Genomic DNA, 13,943 nt, shown 5'->3' on the forward strand with positions numbered 1-13,943 from the left:
CAGCAAGGCAGCAGCCCTAGATTTCAGGAGTGCAGACTTCAACGAGCTAAGGAGAATAGTCAGGGAAGCACTGAGGTCCCAGGGGGGAGGGGAGCCAGGTGTACAAGAAGAGTGGTTGCTCCTTAAGGAGATGATCCTCCAAGCCCAAAGGGAGGTAATCCCAACACGGATCAAAGGGAGCAGGAGGGCGCAGAAGCCCCCATGGCTCACCAAAAGCATCCGGGGATGTCTTCTAGCTAAAAGGGAGGTGTACACCCAATGGCAGGGAGGGGCCTTCACCAGGGAGGACTATAGTGCGGTTGCTCGGGGATGCAAGGGGTCAGTCAGAGAGGACAAGGTGGAGATGGAACTCGGACTAGCTTCCTGGATCAAGGACAACAAGAAGTCCCTTTTTGAAGGCACAGGGGGCAGAAAGAAGGTTCCGGGTAATGTGGGGCCCCTGCAAGACATGCTAGGAAATTTGGTTGTCACACCAGACGACAAAGCTAACCTATTTAACGATTTCTTAGCCTCCGTTTTCCTAAGCAGGGATCAGAACAGCCACCCCCACCCTCCCCCGGGTCCCCCTTAGACCCTAGGAGAGGCACACCTAGGCCTAGGGTTAGTGAGAAACTAGTTAGGGAACTTCTGGAGGGACTGGATGTATTCAGATCAGCTGGTTTGGACGATCTCCACCCTAGAGTACTGAGGGAATCAGCTGAAGTCATTGCAGGACCCCTGGCACAGCTTTACGAGCACTTGTGGTGCTCTGGTGTGGTACCAGAGGACTGGAAGAGGGCCAGCGTGGTTCCTATCTTCAAAAAAGGGAGGAAGGAGGACCCGGGGAACTATAGGCCGGTTGGTCTTACCTTGATCCTGGGTAAGCTTTTTGAGAGAATTATTCTGGTGCATGTCCACGAGGGGCCAGCGGGGGAGGTTATGCTTAGGGGCAACCAACATGGGTACATTATAGGCAGGTCCTGTCAGAGCAACCTGGTGGCCTTCTACGACCAGGTCACCAGATCCTTAGATGCAGGGGTAGCAGCGGACATAGTCTTCCTGGACTTTCAGAAGGCCTTTGACACTCTCTCACCCCGTTCTCGTTAAGAAACTGGGGGACTGTGGTGTCGACACCTACACAGTCAAATGGGTTGCCAACTGGCTGGAGGGTTGTACCGAGAGAGTGGTGGTGGACAGGTCATTTTCGACCTGGAGGGATGTGGGCAGTGGGGTCTCCCAGGGCTCGGTCCTCAGGCCTGCACTGTTCAACATCTTCATCAGTGACTTGGACAAGGGGATAAAAAGCAGCCTGTTCAAATTTGCTGATGACATGAAGATGTGGGGGGATGTGGGCATGCTAGAAGGGAGGAATAGGCTGCAATCAGACCTAGACAGGTTACAGGGGTGGGCGGATGAGAACAGGATGGGATTCAACACTGATAAGTGCAAGGGGATGCACCTGGGGAGGAAGAACCAGCAGCATACCGACAGGCTGGGGAACTCCCTTCTTGTCAGTGCAGGGGCAGAAAAGGATCTTGGAATCACTATTAATGCCAAAATGAACAATGGACCGGCAGTGTGGGGATGCAGTCAGGAAGGCCAACCACACCTTGTCATGCATCCACAGATGCACCTCAAGCAGGTCCAAGGAGGTGATCCTCCCCCTGTATGCGGCACTGGTCAGGCTGCAGCTGGAGCACTGCGTCCAGTTCTGGGCGCCGCACTTCAAGAGGGATGTGGACAACATGGAGAGGGTCCAGAGGAGGACCCTCTCCATGCCCCCACTCGCATGATCGGGGGCAGCAGGACAGGCCCTACAAGGAGAGGCTACGGGACCTGAACCTATTCAGCCTCCACAAGAGAAGGCTGAGTGGGGATCTAGTGGCCATTTGCAAACTAGTCAGGGGGGACCAGCAGGCACTGGGGGAGTCCCTGTTCCCTCGAGCACTGCCAGGAGTGACTAGAAATAACAGTCACAAGCTGGCAGAGGGCAGATTCAGGCTAGATATCAGGAGGTGCTACTTCGCTGTCAGGGTGGCTAGGATCTGGAACCAACTTCCAAGAGAAGTGGTGCTGGCTCCTACCCTGGGGGGTCTTTAAGAGGATGCTAGACAAACATCTTGCTGGGTTCATTTGACCCCAGTACTCTTTCCTGCCATGGCAGGGGGTTGGACTTGATGATCTGCTCAGGTCCCTTCTGACCCTACCAACTATGAAACTATGAATCGGCCAAATACAAATTGAATACTTCCCTATTTGCACAGGGCTAAGAATCGGTGCTATGAATTCATTTTGAATTTTGGATTTCAAATGTTGTAGTATCAGATTTCAAAAAGGGACCTTAAGAACTTGATTTTCCATAATTTTTGCATACTACATAAACTAACAAAGCGACGTTGGGATTTTGAGGCATTATTTTATTTTGCTGCGTTTCTTCACTTCAGCAGCCTGGGTTTTGCAATACTCAGACGCACCAAATTATTTCAGTATGATGCTTTCAATAGTTTTTATTTCAAAATACTTTTTCTGCACTGAAGAACTTGTGACCTGCATATATAAATTATTTTTAGATGTGACTAAGAAAAATGAATGGGTGAATGCGAGTTGGTAAGCATCTGTTTGGGTACAGTAAAAGCTTGTTTTTGTGATTCAGAGTCGTATTTTGCAGCATCTGCTAACTAATTGTACCTATCAGTGAGGGAATCTCATTAAACATATTTATTTAACTTTCTACTCACTGTCGTGTTGATGTCAGGTATTTAGTATTAACATTTTTGGTGACTTTGTTAGTCAAGCTGTAGTATGCTAAGGCTGCTTAATGTAACAGTGACCAAAATTATTCTTGGAAATAATATAACTCAGTTGAAGTAAACATTTTAAGATATGAAATTAGTTCATTGTTTAAACTGAATGGCTTTTGGCTTTGTTAGCTGATTTTATAAACCTAATTTTTTAATGAAGCCACAAATTTAGCTATCGTTTGAAAGTGGATCCTGAGCAAGTTGGTGAAACTGTATGTCTTGTATTTACTGCTAAAACTCAGAAACCCAGATACTACAACTTATTTTTGAGGTGTGGTATGTTGTCCCACTTCTTGATTTTGTATGTTAAATGTGTATTCCAAAGCATACCGTATTTTCTGTTGTAAGGTAGTAGATGCCATTTTTCAACAGTGCATATTTTTCTTTTCTATTTCTTTTTTATGGTAATATGAGGCATGCATTGTGCATCTTGATTTATTATTTCCTTCCTGTACATGGAATCCAAAAGGATACCAGTAATTAAGGTTCTTTGAGTATTTTCCTTTTTTATAGAAACACTTTTTTTCTTTATACTAGTCCAGATGCTTAGATACAGGCCTTCCCAGTCAGCAAGCAGAGTAAAACTGTTTGTGGATTGCATTATCCTTCTCCAAGGAATATGGGATTCACTGGCTCCCAGGATTCAGTGTTTGCCTCCAGTATGTATAGCCAGGTGAAGAGAAAAGTTTCAGTCAAGGGGAAATTGGAATAGGTTGGGAGATCTATGATGATTTCTAGTAAGCATCTCCTGAAGGAAAGTGACATGCATGTTTGTGCTGTCAAGTACAGGATACCAAGTTTAACTCAAGGCTTTCTCAGGTTGGTTTGTTGCTTGTTTTTCTAGACTTTCACGTAGCCAAATGTTGTTCAGGCTGAACAGGTGAAGAGCAGTTCCCAGAAACCAAATCTGTGGCTTCCCCAAGCACAGCCCGAAGTAATCTTACCAGCCATTATGATGTTAGTCTCATATGTGGCAGATTATTCCAGGCTAGCTGTCAATTCCCCCTGAAACCTTGGCACAGTCCTAAAAACTTTGAAGGAGTAAAAGCCACTGAAATTTGTTTTTCAAGATATGATATTTTTCTGTTCATATAACGTTAAGTTCTTACTGTGCACTGATACATGCAAAACTGCAGTCGCTTACAGATAGCATCTCTCTGAAATGAAAGTTATTGCCTGACGGGCTCAGAGAAGGTGCAGGCATTCAAGAGGTGTTGCAACAGACTCCAGGGTATGCAAATTATTTTTTCCATTAAGTACCAGGTCCTAAGCTGTACCTTGAAGACATTCAGATGCCACATTGATGAAGTCTTATAAGCACCTAGACAGGGTGTGAAATGGTTCACTTAAAGTAAGAACCTGGCCCTGTTACAATGCCAGTCACAGATCAGGAATCAGATTCCAGGCACACAGTGCAACTACTCAAATCTAAGGAAGGCAACAGAAACAGCTCTGTTCTGGCTGTGATTCATATAACAGGAAACAGTGGTCTGGTAGGGCAGGATGCAGATGAGGTCAGAAGAACAGGAAAACTTCCAATGAGTTTCTAGATGAATAGATACTGAGATTTGACTGAAAGTGGATTTAAGAACCTACAGGTCAGGCAGGAAGCAAAGAAGTCATTTAGCAGGTCCAAGAATTCTTGGGGCAAATCAGGAAATGTCCTGATCAGTCAGTCAACTTGACACATCAGATGCGTTTCCTGGGCCATCAGAGGCAGAATCTTGAGGACTTCTTCAAATGTTTTAACTTTATTCCCATTGATTGGCTAATGATACTGGTGTACTCGGATCTAGACATGTCGGTGTAAAGATTTCTCATTCTGCTAGTCAAAAAAGATCTCCCTAGGCAAACTCAGTCTTCCACTCCGCTCTGGGTTTGAAGGAATAACACGTGTTTAGTTTCTTTTCCGCATGAGAGAGAGGATGCACTACTGAATGAAATGTCTGGGTCCAGAATAATGACTTGAAGAAAATTTTATTTCATTTTCTGATTTCTGTTTGCAGAAACTTGTTTCCTACATACAGCACAGAGGAGCAAAACCAGATGCTTCCCAGTCTGTAATTCTAGATATCCTGCAGTTCCTGCAAGCAAAATTGGATTATATTGGGATATCATTTCTGTAAAAAGCCTGTTCTGAAGCTATTTACAACAGTATAGAGCCTGGAGGAGTACTTTACATTTCTGTGAATGGCACCTGAATGGCATCAAAGCTGTTCACAATCTTGAGGCCAGGGAAATGGTGCTGTTAAGCTTTTCTGTTATCCCTTAAATTTGGTCCATACTATTCAATCAAACTTAAATATATTCTTAAATTTACTGTACTTCACTGTCTTGATTTTTGTAGCTACTTCAGCTTGATTCCTGGAGCTGAATGCCTCATTCTGTAATATGCAATGACTGTCAGTAGGTAATATGCAGAACCTCTTGTCCCTGTGACCGTGCCTGAATTTGAACCAAAGGCAGTTTCAGGCCTTCATTTAACAAGGAGAGTGAGCCTTGTTACCTTCTGTCCTGATCCACAGAGATCCAACAGGGATTTGAAATCACTTGACTAACTATTGAGACTGCTTTGAATTTATCTTAGCTAGCAATCAAGTTCAGAGATTGAGAGGTTATTTATTTATCTTGCATGAAGGATTTACTGTAGGTAAGGTCAGAAAGCCTCCAAACAAAAAAATTAAGAATGGATTAGGGAGCTGACTAAAAAGGGAATTTGTAATAAAATCCAGGATGGAAGGTATCGTACCTATCCAAAGGTAATTTGACCATATGGCTGATAAATATTTGTGGCAATAAAAAAACAGAGAGATTCTTTTCACATGGCGTTTATCCTCAATTAAAAATTTAGCATGTTAATTTGTTCTGCTTAGTCTGCCCCATCTCTTCATTCCATCCAACCTCCATGACTTTTTATGCTTTAGTGTTAAAGAAACGTGTTTATTTCCTGTGAAGTAATTGAAATGTGCAAAAAAAATTGCATAGTGGAGAAAAGCAGGTGCTGATGCAAATTCAAAAAGTAAAAGACAGCTATTAAAAATGTACTGAACAGGCAAAATCAGAATAGCATAGCTGTTTCTGGGCAGCATATCTTTGCATTCTTAAATGAAAAATTATTGATCTTCAATAATTTTTAATGGCTATAGAAAAAGTAACTACAATACAGTTCTTCTTGTCATTATGATGCAGTTACTCTTTTCCATTGAGTTTTGTCACAGAATGGAGGTGTTTGGCTTTTAATTGTATACTCTGTGTTTATATTACAGGTTAACTAAACTCCAGATATTGGAACTTAGAGAAAACCAGTTGAAAATGTTGCCAAAGTAAGTACAAATGAAACGTTTGAGGTATATACATACTTGGGTTTCCATTTCACTAGTCTCTTTGGCTGCTTGCAGATGTTAAAAAAAAAAAAAGTGCTTCACTGGAAGCAGCAGCGCATTACTTCAACCCAGTTCTGCAGCATCTGTAAAGATTGGGTGCTTCAATGGGGCTTTTTGGCACTTTTAGCTAGAGCTGATTCAATCAGCTATTAAATAAGTGTCAGAAAAGCCCCACTAAAGTGCTTGATCCTTACAGAAGTTGGATAAGCTGTGTTGAAGCAACGCATTGCCTCTTTTTGGGCATGTGTGGGGCTCAGTGCAGGCACACCGAGTTTTTAAAAAAGTGCCATTTTGGGTTTGTTTTTTTTAACATCTGCAGGCGTCCTTAATGACTATTAAAAAGAGAATTGAGCCTCACATGACCCAAGGTACACCACAACCCAAAATTGTTCAGTCCTCTGGTTGCAAATTTCCTTCCTCTCAGGCTCAGTATATTTCTCTTCCAGCTCTCCAGATTAGCTTTCCATTCCTCTCTCTGTTCAGGTGGACTCTGTGTTAGAAACTTATATTCCCCATATCTCTATTTTCCCCTATCTACTTTACTGCATCTCAGGAATTCTTTAATTTAATTTTATGAATTTGATTCCAGCTTAAAATTTGTTACTTTCTACTTGGTCCATATAGATATCTGAAAAAATGCAGTATACTGCTGCCTTATTCCTGTATGCATTTTTGTATTCATGAATAATTTTAGTTTAGAGACTTATTTTGACTTGAATGTATTATTCAGATTCTATTATTGGATTCATTTATGTGGGATTTCGATGCTTATTTTCAGTGACTGAGAATAAGATTAATTCATTTTGAATGCCTTTGTTTACAAATACGTTTCTTGCTGAAAAAAATACAAATCTGTCATGTGCAATCTGTTATGTAAAATGTGTTCCAAAACAGATCAGAGACTTATTTAACATAATGTGAGTATAATCCCCAGTGTTGCTTTTCACAGTAATAAAGTGCCTGTCTAAATGTTATCTGGGATTGTTTTAATGGGCTTTAGCTGTGTATACTTTTATTTTTAGATTGTATATTATTTCTAGTCCTTGCCTTGTGTCTCCTGATTGAAAGAAGGGTTTCGGAATATTTGACTTTTATCCTTGGCCAAATAAACCTAGGCAACTGTTGTTTCTGTACTCTAGCACTGTGTTGAGTCATTGTATTTTGCACTTCAGCCTTTGAACATTTAATAGAGTGAACCCAACAAGTAGGTACGGTGAAACTTAAAAAGTTAGGTGTGACCCATACCAATATTAAGTACAATAAGAAGGATTTTCCTCTGGCGTAATGATTAGGTAAAGGGAAAAGTGACGGTGGAGTGGGGAAAGAAAAAACAACAAAGCCTAATTTGTCACAGCATACTCCAGCATATCAGCATACAGCAGATAATTGTTTACAGGAAGTTACAGCGTGGATCGCTAGCCAGTGTTGTTAATGATTGCACTTAAGACACTTGAGACATAAGTGAGTAATTGAAATCCTTTTTTGGACAGAATTGATTGTGACTTTTTTAACTTGTGCCGAAGTACCATATATAGTGATGGGCATATAAACAAAACAAGACACAAACCTGGGATGAAATGAGTGATAGTTACTCAGAAGTAGTGACATCAAAAAGAGTATTCAAACAAGGAAATTAAAATGCTCTGGTTTTCATCCCTGTAATGTGTGTAATTCTTTTGGTAACCTTAGCTTCATCATAATTTATTTCTGAGGTAACAAGTTTTCAGCAATAAAAGTGAGACGGTTTAACTTTGAATGTTACTTATGTAAACTGGCTTTCCTTAAAGATGAGAGAGCTATCTGACATATGAGTGACAAATATGGTTGAAAGGTAAATATGTAGTTAATTCTCAGCCAGAACACTTCATTCATATGGCTTTGAGGTTTAGAATATCTGTCAGTAACTTAGGGGTTCTCAAAGGCAAAAAAAAATAGGGCGAGGGAACATTACGGAAATATTGTGCTTTGTATGCAAAATCCTGGCTCTGCTAAAGTCGATAGGAGATCTACCATTGTGTTCAGCAGGCCCCCAAAAGTTTTACTGTATGTGAAACTTGATTCTGTGAGCACCGTAATTATATTCCTGGAAACACAAATGCTACCATCCCACTCACATTCTTTAACCTCTTCTAGAACCCAGTTCGGTAAGATAATTCATAGCAACTATCACATGTTTTAAGTGCATGCTTTTAAGTACCTTTCTGATTTGGGACTTGAGAAGTGAAGCATCTATGTATAGGATACAGCTTATGGAAGAAAAATCTGTTCCTTTGGCAGTGTCCCAGCATCCCAGCAGAAGCTGTCTGTCAACACCTTGAGTCAGTTTTGCAGTTGACTTAATCAGCAAGGTAGTCAACTGTTGCCTTCATTATGAAGTGAAAATGGAGGTTAAGAATAAGACTACATTCAGTTGTTTAAAAAGTTTAGATATATGTTCAGAAATGTAAAAGCACTTCATACCTGTAGAAAATGAAAAATCAATATATGGTACAGTCACAACTTACGCGTATTTAACTTACGTGAATTCAGCTTTATGTGCTCGGCTGCTGGGGCTGGCCGCCAGGTGCCGGCCAAGGCATGGTATGTAGTACAGTGCTGCATGGTATTGCCTGCACATGCCGGCATGGCTGGGGGGCTCATGCTCAGCTGGCTGCCCTGGCGGGATGAGGTGGCGGAGGACGAGAGGGGTGAGAAGTGCGTGCTGTTGCGCAGCTGTTGCACTGCACTCATGGGTTGTGTGGCATCACACCCGCCTTGTCCTGGCCCGGTGGCGGCGGCAGCAATTTCAGCCATACACGATTTCAACTATACACGCTGACTTTGGAATGTAACCCCCGCGTAAGTTGCAATTGTACTGTAGCATTAAACACTAATACAGAAATAGATTGAAAAGGATGTGCTAATATTAAAGTGTTATTTTGGAGCTAATGGAGCATAGCAGTATGAATCGATTTCTTTTTCTTTTTATATGTGGATTTTTTTATTTTTACTTCTTTAGTTTCTTCACGTGTATATGCCTGTATTTTTGTTTCTTAATCATAGATGTAATTAGACATATTTATTACAACATGCTGCTTAGTGCTTAGTAGTCCTGTTAAATGCTCTGGTTTTTAGGCCTATGCATGATATTTCACACTGTAGTATGTAGGGTCGTTGGTTAAAATGTGTGATTAATACCAACAAACTAAATCAAAATTATTTTGTCAACTATGTTGCTTAATTTTAAAATGATTTGTTTAGACCCTGAAGAATTGGAACGATTATAATTCAAACTGGCTCAATAAAAATAGTGCTTATTTAAAGGAAAGCAGTTGTGTGCAGTGTTGTACAGACTGTTCACATGGTATGTAGCTGAAAGAAAAGAAAATGAATTTTTTTTTAATACACACCCAAAACAACCAACATTTTTCAATCACTACTTTACTTTTCACAAGTGACACTTGCTCCAAATGATGGGTCCAGCTTTGGGCATAGGCACTGACTTTTATTTTTGCTGGGGGGGATGGGGGGCCTAAAATGATGGCGCCTGACCCTCCCCCCAGCTGGAGCAGAGCCAAGTAGATCCTGTGAGGGGGGGCGGGAATAGTCTGCTCACTGCAGACTTGGGGCTCACTGCCCTCCCCTCGGGAGTCCTGCACTGGCTGTGCCATCATGGCAAGGTGTCCCCTGTCCACTTGGCAGCAGCAGCAGGGGACACAGCTCTGCATCACCACCCCCACTGCTGCTATGGTGGCGCGGCTGGCGCAAGGCTCCCTAGGAAAGGGAAGTGTGAAGGGCTGTTCTGCAGTCTAGCCTGAGCCTTCCAGCTGGGAAAGTGAAGGGCTTTGCCCTTTCTGGTCTGACTCTGCATGCTCTTTGTGGAAATAGAGGGGCCCAGGATAGTCCTACCTGGCTGACATGCCTCTGTTTCATGGAGGAGCATGTGGGGTGGATGGGGAAGTGCTGCAAAAAGAGTGCAGACTGAAGCCATGTGTGATTCCCAGTCTGCCTCTAGGTGGTAAGTAGGGCGTTTTAACTTGGCTGTGGTGGCAACCATATCATAGCACCCCTGAACAGGGATTGCAATACCCTGGTTGAAAACCACTGCAACATATTCAGAAAACACATGGACCACCATACTTGGGTCCATGCAATTATTAATCATCCTAAGCACATCAAAAATGGTGTAATCTACAACCAGGCCCTCAAATACCACTGTATCTGCTCTGAGGAGAATACTTGTAGCACCTCTGTTGTCAACCTAAAATGGCCTTTATGTAACAAGTCTAGCAGAGAAACTGATTATATCTTTGAAATAGGCTGCAGAACCCCCCCGCCTGTGACTGTATACATTTGGTGGCCACCTGCCACCCCACACTTGAACTGCTAAGAGGAATCGTCAGACAATTACAACATATACTCAAAAAAGATCAAACCTTGAGAGAGATTTTTTTCCCCGCTCCCCTCCCCCTGGCTTTCAAGCAACCCCCAAACCTTGCCCAGTCATCTTTAAAAGCAAACTCCCTGCTGATTAACAAACATCAGCACAATAGATGCACAACACATTTTGGCTGCTACAGCAGTCAATATCTCCCACACAACAGAACCATCAGAATTAATGAATCCTACAAATATCTCCCAAGATGTGGTACATCTCATCCATGTACTAAATGCCCTCATGTGAACTATGTGGGTAAAACTAGAATCAAGCACATCATGAAATCTAGTATAGTCAAAGAAAGTGCCCTCATACTAGAAGATTCCTGTTCCACAAGAATATTCAGGATTCCAAACCACACACAGTGGCAGCAAATTATACAATTTATGTTAGCAGCCATGGAAAAGTATTAGTCGGTTCCAGGTATCAACTATAGTCTTGTTTGCTATAGCAACTCTTATTATATAATGCTCATGTTGGTATATGAAGAAAGTAGATGGTTAACTAGCATTCTACAGTGAAGTGTGGGAAATGGGAGGAAGTAAAACAGAGGAGTAGCTTTGAGTCACTTTGACAGAAAAGACTATATTGCTTATAATGTAATTTTTTGTAAATTCAACTAAATGATACATGATTACACAGCACTCTAATTTCCTTTGTGTGATTTAGTCAATAGGATCATTGTGTAGTTATTTGATTGAATAATGTATGCAAAGTATCAGTACTTTTCTAAGTATCAGTCTGTTTACAGAACTGTCTTGTTATTTAGTGTTGATTTAAAGGTATATTAGTATGAATACAGGAAGATGCAGAAGGACTTGTATTTTCTTAAATCTAATTCCTTCTTAATCCATTCCCTATGCAGAACCATGTCCAGACTGACTCAGCTGGAGAGACTGGACTTAGGAAGTAATGAATTCACAGAAGTGGTGAGTTTTAGCTAAGTAGCAGAGCTTTGAATCATCCGTAAACTTCTTTATCCTTCAATCTATTTTTAATCAACATTAAAAATATAAAGATCAGCTTAAGAGCTCTGTTATTGAACAAATATTGTATATACCTCTTACTGTATTGTGTAAAACCTACTGTAAAAATCTGTCTGTAAATATATTTTTCCTCTCTTTAAAAAAGATTGCATGACACAGTGGACGTGTTTACACGTTCATTAATGCACCTTAATTACTGCATATTTAGTTTAGTACTTGTTTAATGAAGTACTAAGTAAATGTACAGTAAGTATAGTTACTGCACTGTGGCGCTGACGTGTGGTTATTTTGTGATACATACTGCGCATTAGCCTAATAACACTGCGCAGTAGACTATTAGCTCAGTTTTTAACTGTCACACTATTGTACATTAAGCTAATGTGCAGTAAGCGTCTTGTCCACTAGGAATGCAACATTTGATGGAAGCTGTTTTTTAATGTGCATTTAAATTGGGGGTATATGGTTTCTTTATTTAGTAACTACATCATTGCCTTATGGAAGTGTTCACTTGTATCCGTATGGCAGACTAATACTTAGTAAACCATAAAGATTTCATAAATTTCATAGACATTAGGGCTGGAAGGGACCTCGGAAGATCATTGAGTCCAGCCCCCTGCCTGAGGGGCAGGAAGTCAGCTGGGGTCATAGGATCCCAGCAAGATAAACATCCAAGTTTCTCTTCAAGGTGTTCAGTGTAGGTGCTTGAACCACCTCCGATGGCAGGGTATTCCAGACCTTGGGGGCTTGGACAGTAAAGAAATTCTTCCTTGTGTCCAGCGTGAAACAGTCTTGGAGGAGTTATAACCATTCAACCTCGTCATCCCTTGGGGCGTTCTGGTGAACAAACATTCCCCCAGATCTTGATGGTCACCCCTGATATACTTATAGGTGGCCATCAGATCACCCCTGAGCCTGCAGTTTTTCAAGCGAAAGAGCCCCATAGCTCTCAGCCTGTCATTGTAAGATCTGTTTTCCTGACCTCTGATCATGCTCGTGGTTCTTCTCTGCACTCTCTCAAGCTTCTCCACATCCTTTTTGAATTGTGGGGCCCAAAACTGCACACAGTACTCCAGCTGCGGCCTCACCAAAGCCGACTACAAGGGAAGAAAGATGTCCCGGGATTTGCTTGAGAACCATCTATGGATGCAAGCCAGCTTTTTGCTGCAGCATCGCATTGGAGGCTCATGTTCATCTTGTGGTCAATGATGACCCCCAAGTCTCTTTCTTCCATAGTGCTAGCCAGTGTAGCACTGCTGAGCCTATAAGGATGCTGCAGGTTTTTCTTCCCAAGGTGGAGAACCTTGCATTTTTCAGTGTTAGACACCATCAGGTTCTCATCCGCCCATTTGCTGAGCCTGTCCAGGTCAGCCTGGATTGCCCTCCTGTCCTCAGATATGGATGCTTTGCCCCAGAATTTGGTGTTATCGGCGAACTTGGCCAGTCTGCTTCTGACTCCAATGTCCACATCGTTAATGAAGATGTTGAACAATATGGGTCAAAAGACAGAGCTTTGGGGGATCCCACTGGTCACAGGGCACCAAGATGATTGACTTTTGTCAACCACCACCCTATGGGTCCAACCACAGAGCCAATTTCCCAGCCAGCAGATCGTGGTGGACCCAGGGCCACAGTTGGCCAGTTTGGCCAAGAGGTGATCATGGGATACCAGATCAAAGGCTTTTTTGAAGTTGAGATATATGACATCAATCTCTTCTCCCTTGTTCAGGTGATAGGTCACCTGGTCATAAAAGGAAATGAGATTGGTCAAGTAAGACCTACCCGCAACAAACCCGCGCTGGCTATCCCTCAGGATGTTGGCATCTGCCAGTCCATTAAGGATGGCCTCTTTAATAAACTTTTCTAAGACCTTTCCCGAGATAGAGGTCAGGCTGATGGGCCTGTAGTTTGGCGGATCCACTTTCCTCCCTTTCTTGAAGGTAGGCACCACATTGGCCTTCTTCCAGTCTTCAGGCACTTCACCGGAGCGCCAGGAGTTCTCAAAGATCCGTTCTCAAAGAGCATGCCTTCCTCACTGAATAATGTGTAACCTATTTGGATCTATGGGGAGTTATACTGATGATTTTATTTTGGGAAACATCTCCTATTAGTACTAATGTGGAGTTCTCAGTTTTATTCCTATGTGTGGATCACCTCTCCTCAAGTTTGTTGTGACAGTCATGTACTTCCTCTCCAGGGTCACAGTTTGAGAAGTGCTGTACCTAAGTAGCTGTCTAGCAGGGTAAGAGGCAGCATAATCTGGTAGTATCCTGAAGGCATGTTTATGTTACAATCAGTGCTGAGACAACAGAGTAGTGTAGAAATATCCAAAGTAGCTTTAAACTAGCTATCTGTAGTCCTAGTAGTTACCAGGCCATGG

General features: G+C 42.2%; 1 protein-coding gene across 7 annotated transcripts in view; it reads left to right on the forward strand.

Moving 5' to 3' along the window:
• Positions 1 to 13,943, forward strand: part of ERBIN (erbb2 interacting protein) — a 151,482-nt gene that overhangs the window by 84,467 nt on the left and 53,072 nt on the right. For all 7 annotated transcript variants that reach the window (XM_019532159.1, XM_019532165.1, XM_019532163.1 and 4 more), the window contains 2 exons: positions 6,047 to 6,103; positions 11,446 to 11,509. In XM_019532159.1, the coding sequence (XP_019387704.1) occupies positions 6,047 to 6,103; positions 11,446 to 11,509 (121 nt within the window). The remainder of the gene's footprint in view (positions 1 to 6,046; positions 6,104 to 11,445; positions 11,510 to 13,943) is intronic.

The sequence above is a fragment of the Crocodylus porosus genome, unplaced genomic scaffold (genome assembly GCF_001723895.1).
Source record: "Crocodylus porosus isolate Cpor-Errol unplaced genomic scaffold, CroPor_comp1, whole genome shotgun sequence".
Classification (NCBI taxonomy): domain Eukaryota; kingdom Metazoa; phylum Chordata; order Crocodylia; family Crocodylidae; genus Crocodylus; species Crocodylus porosus.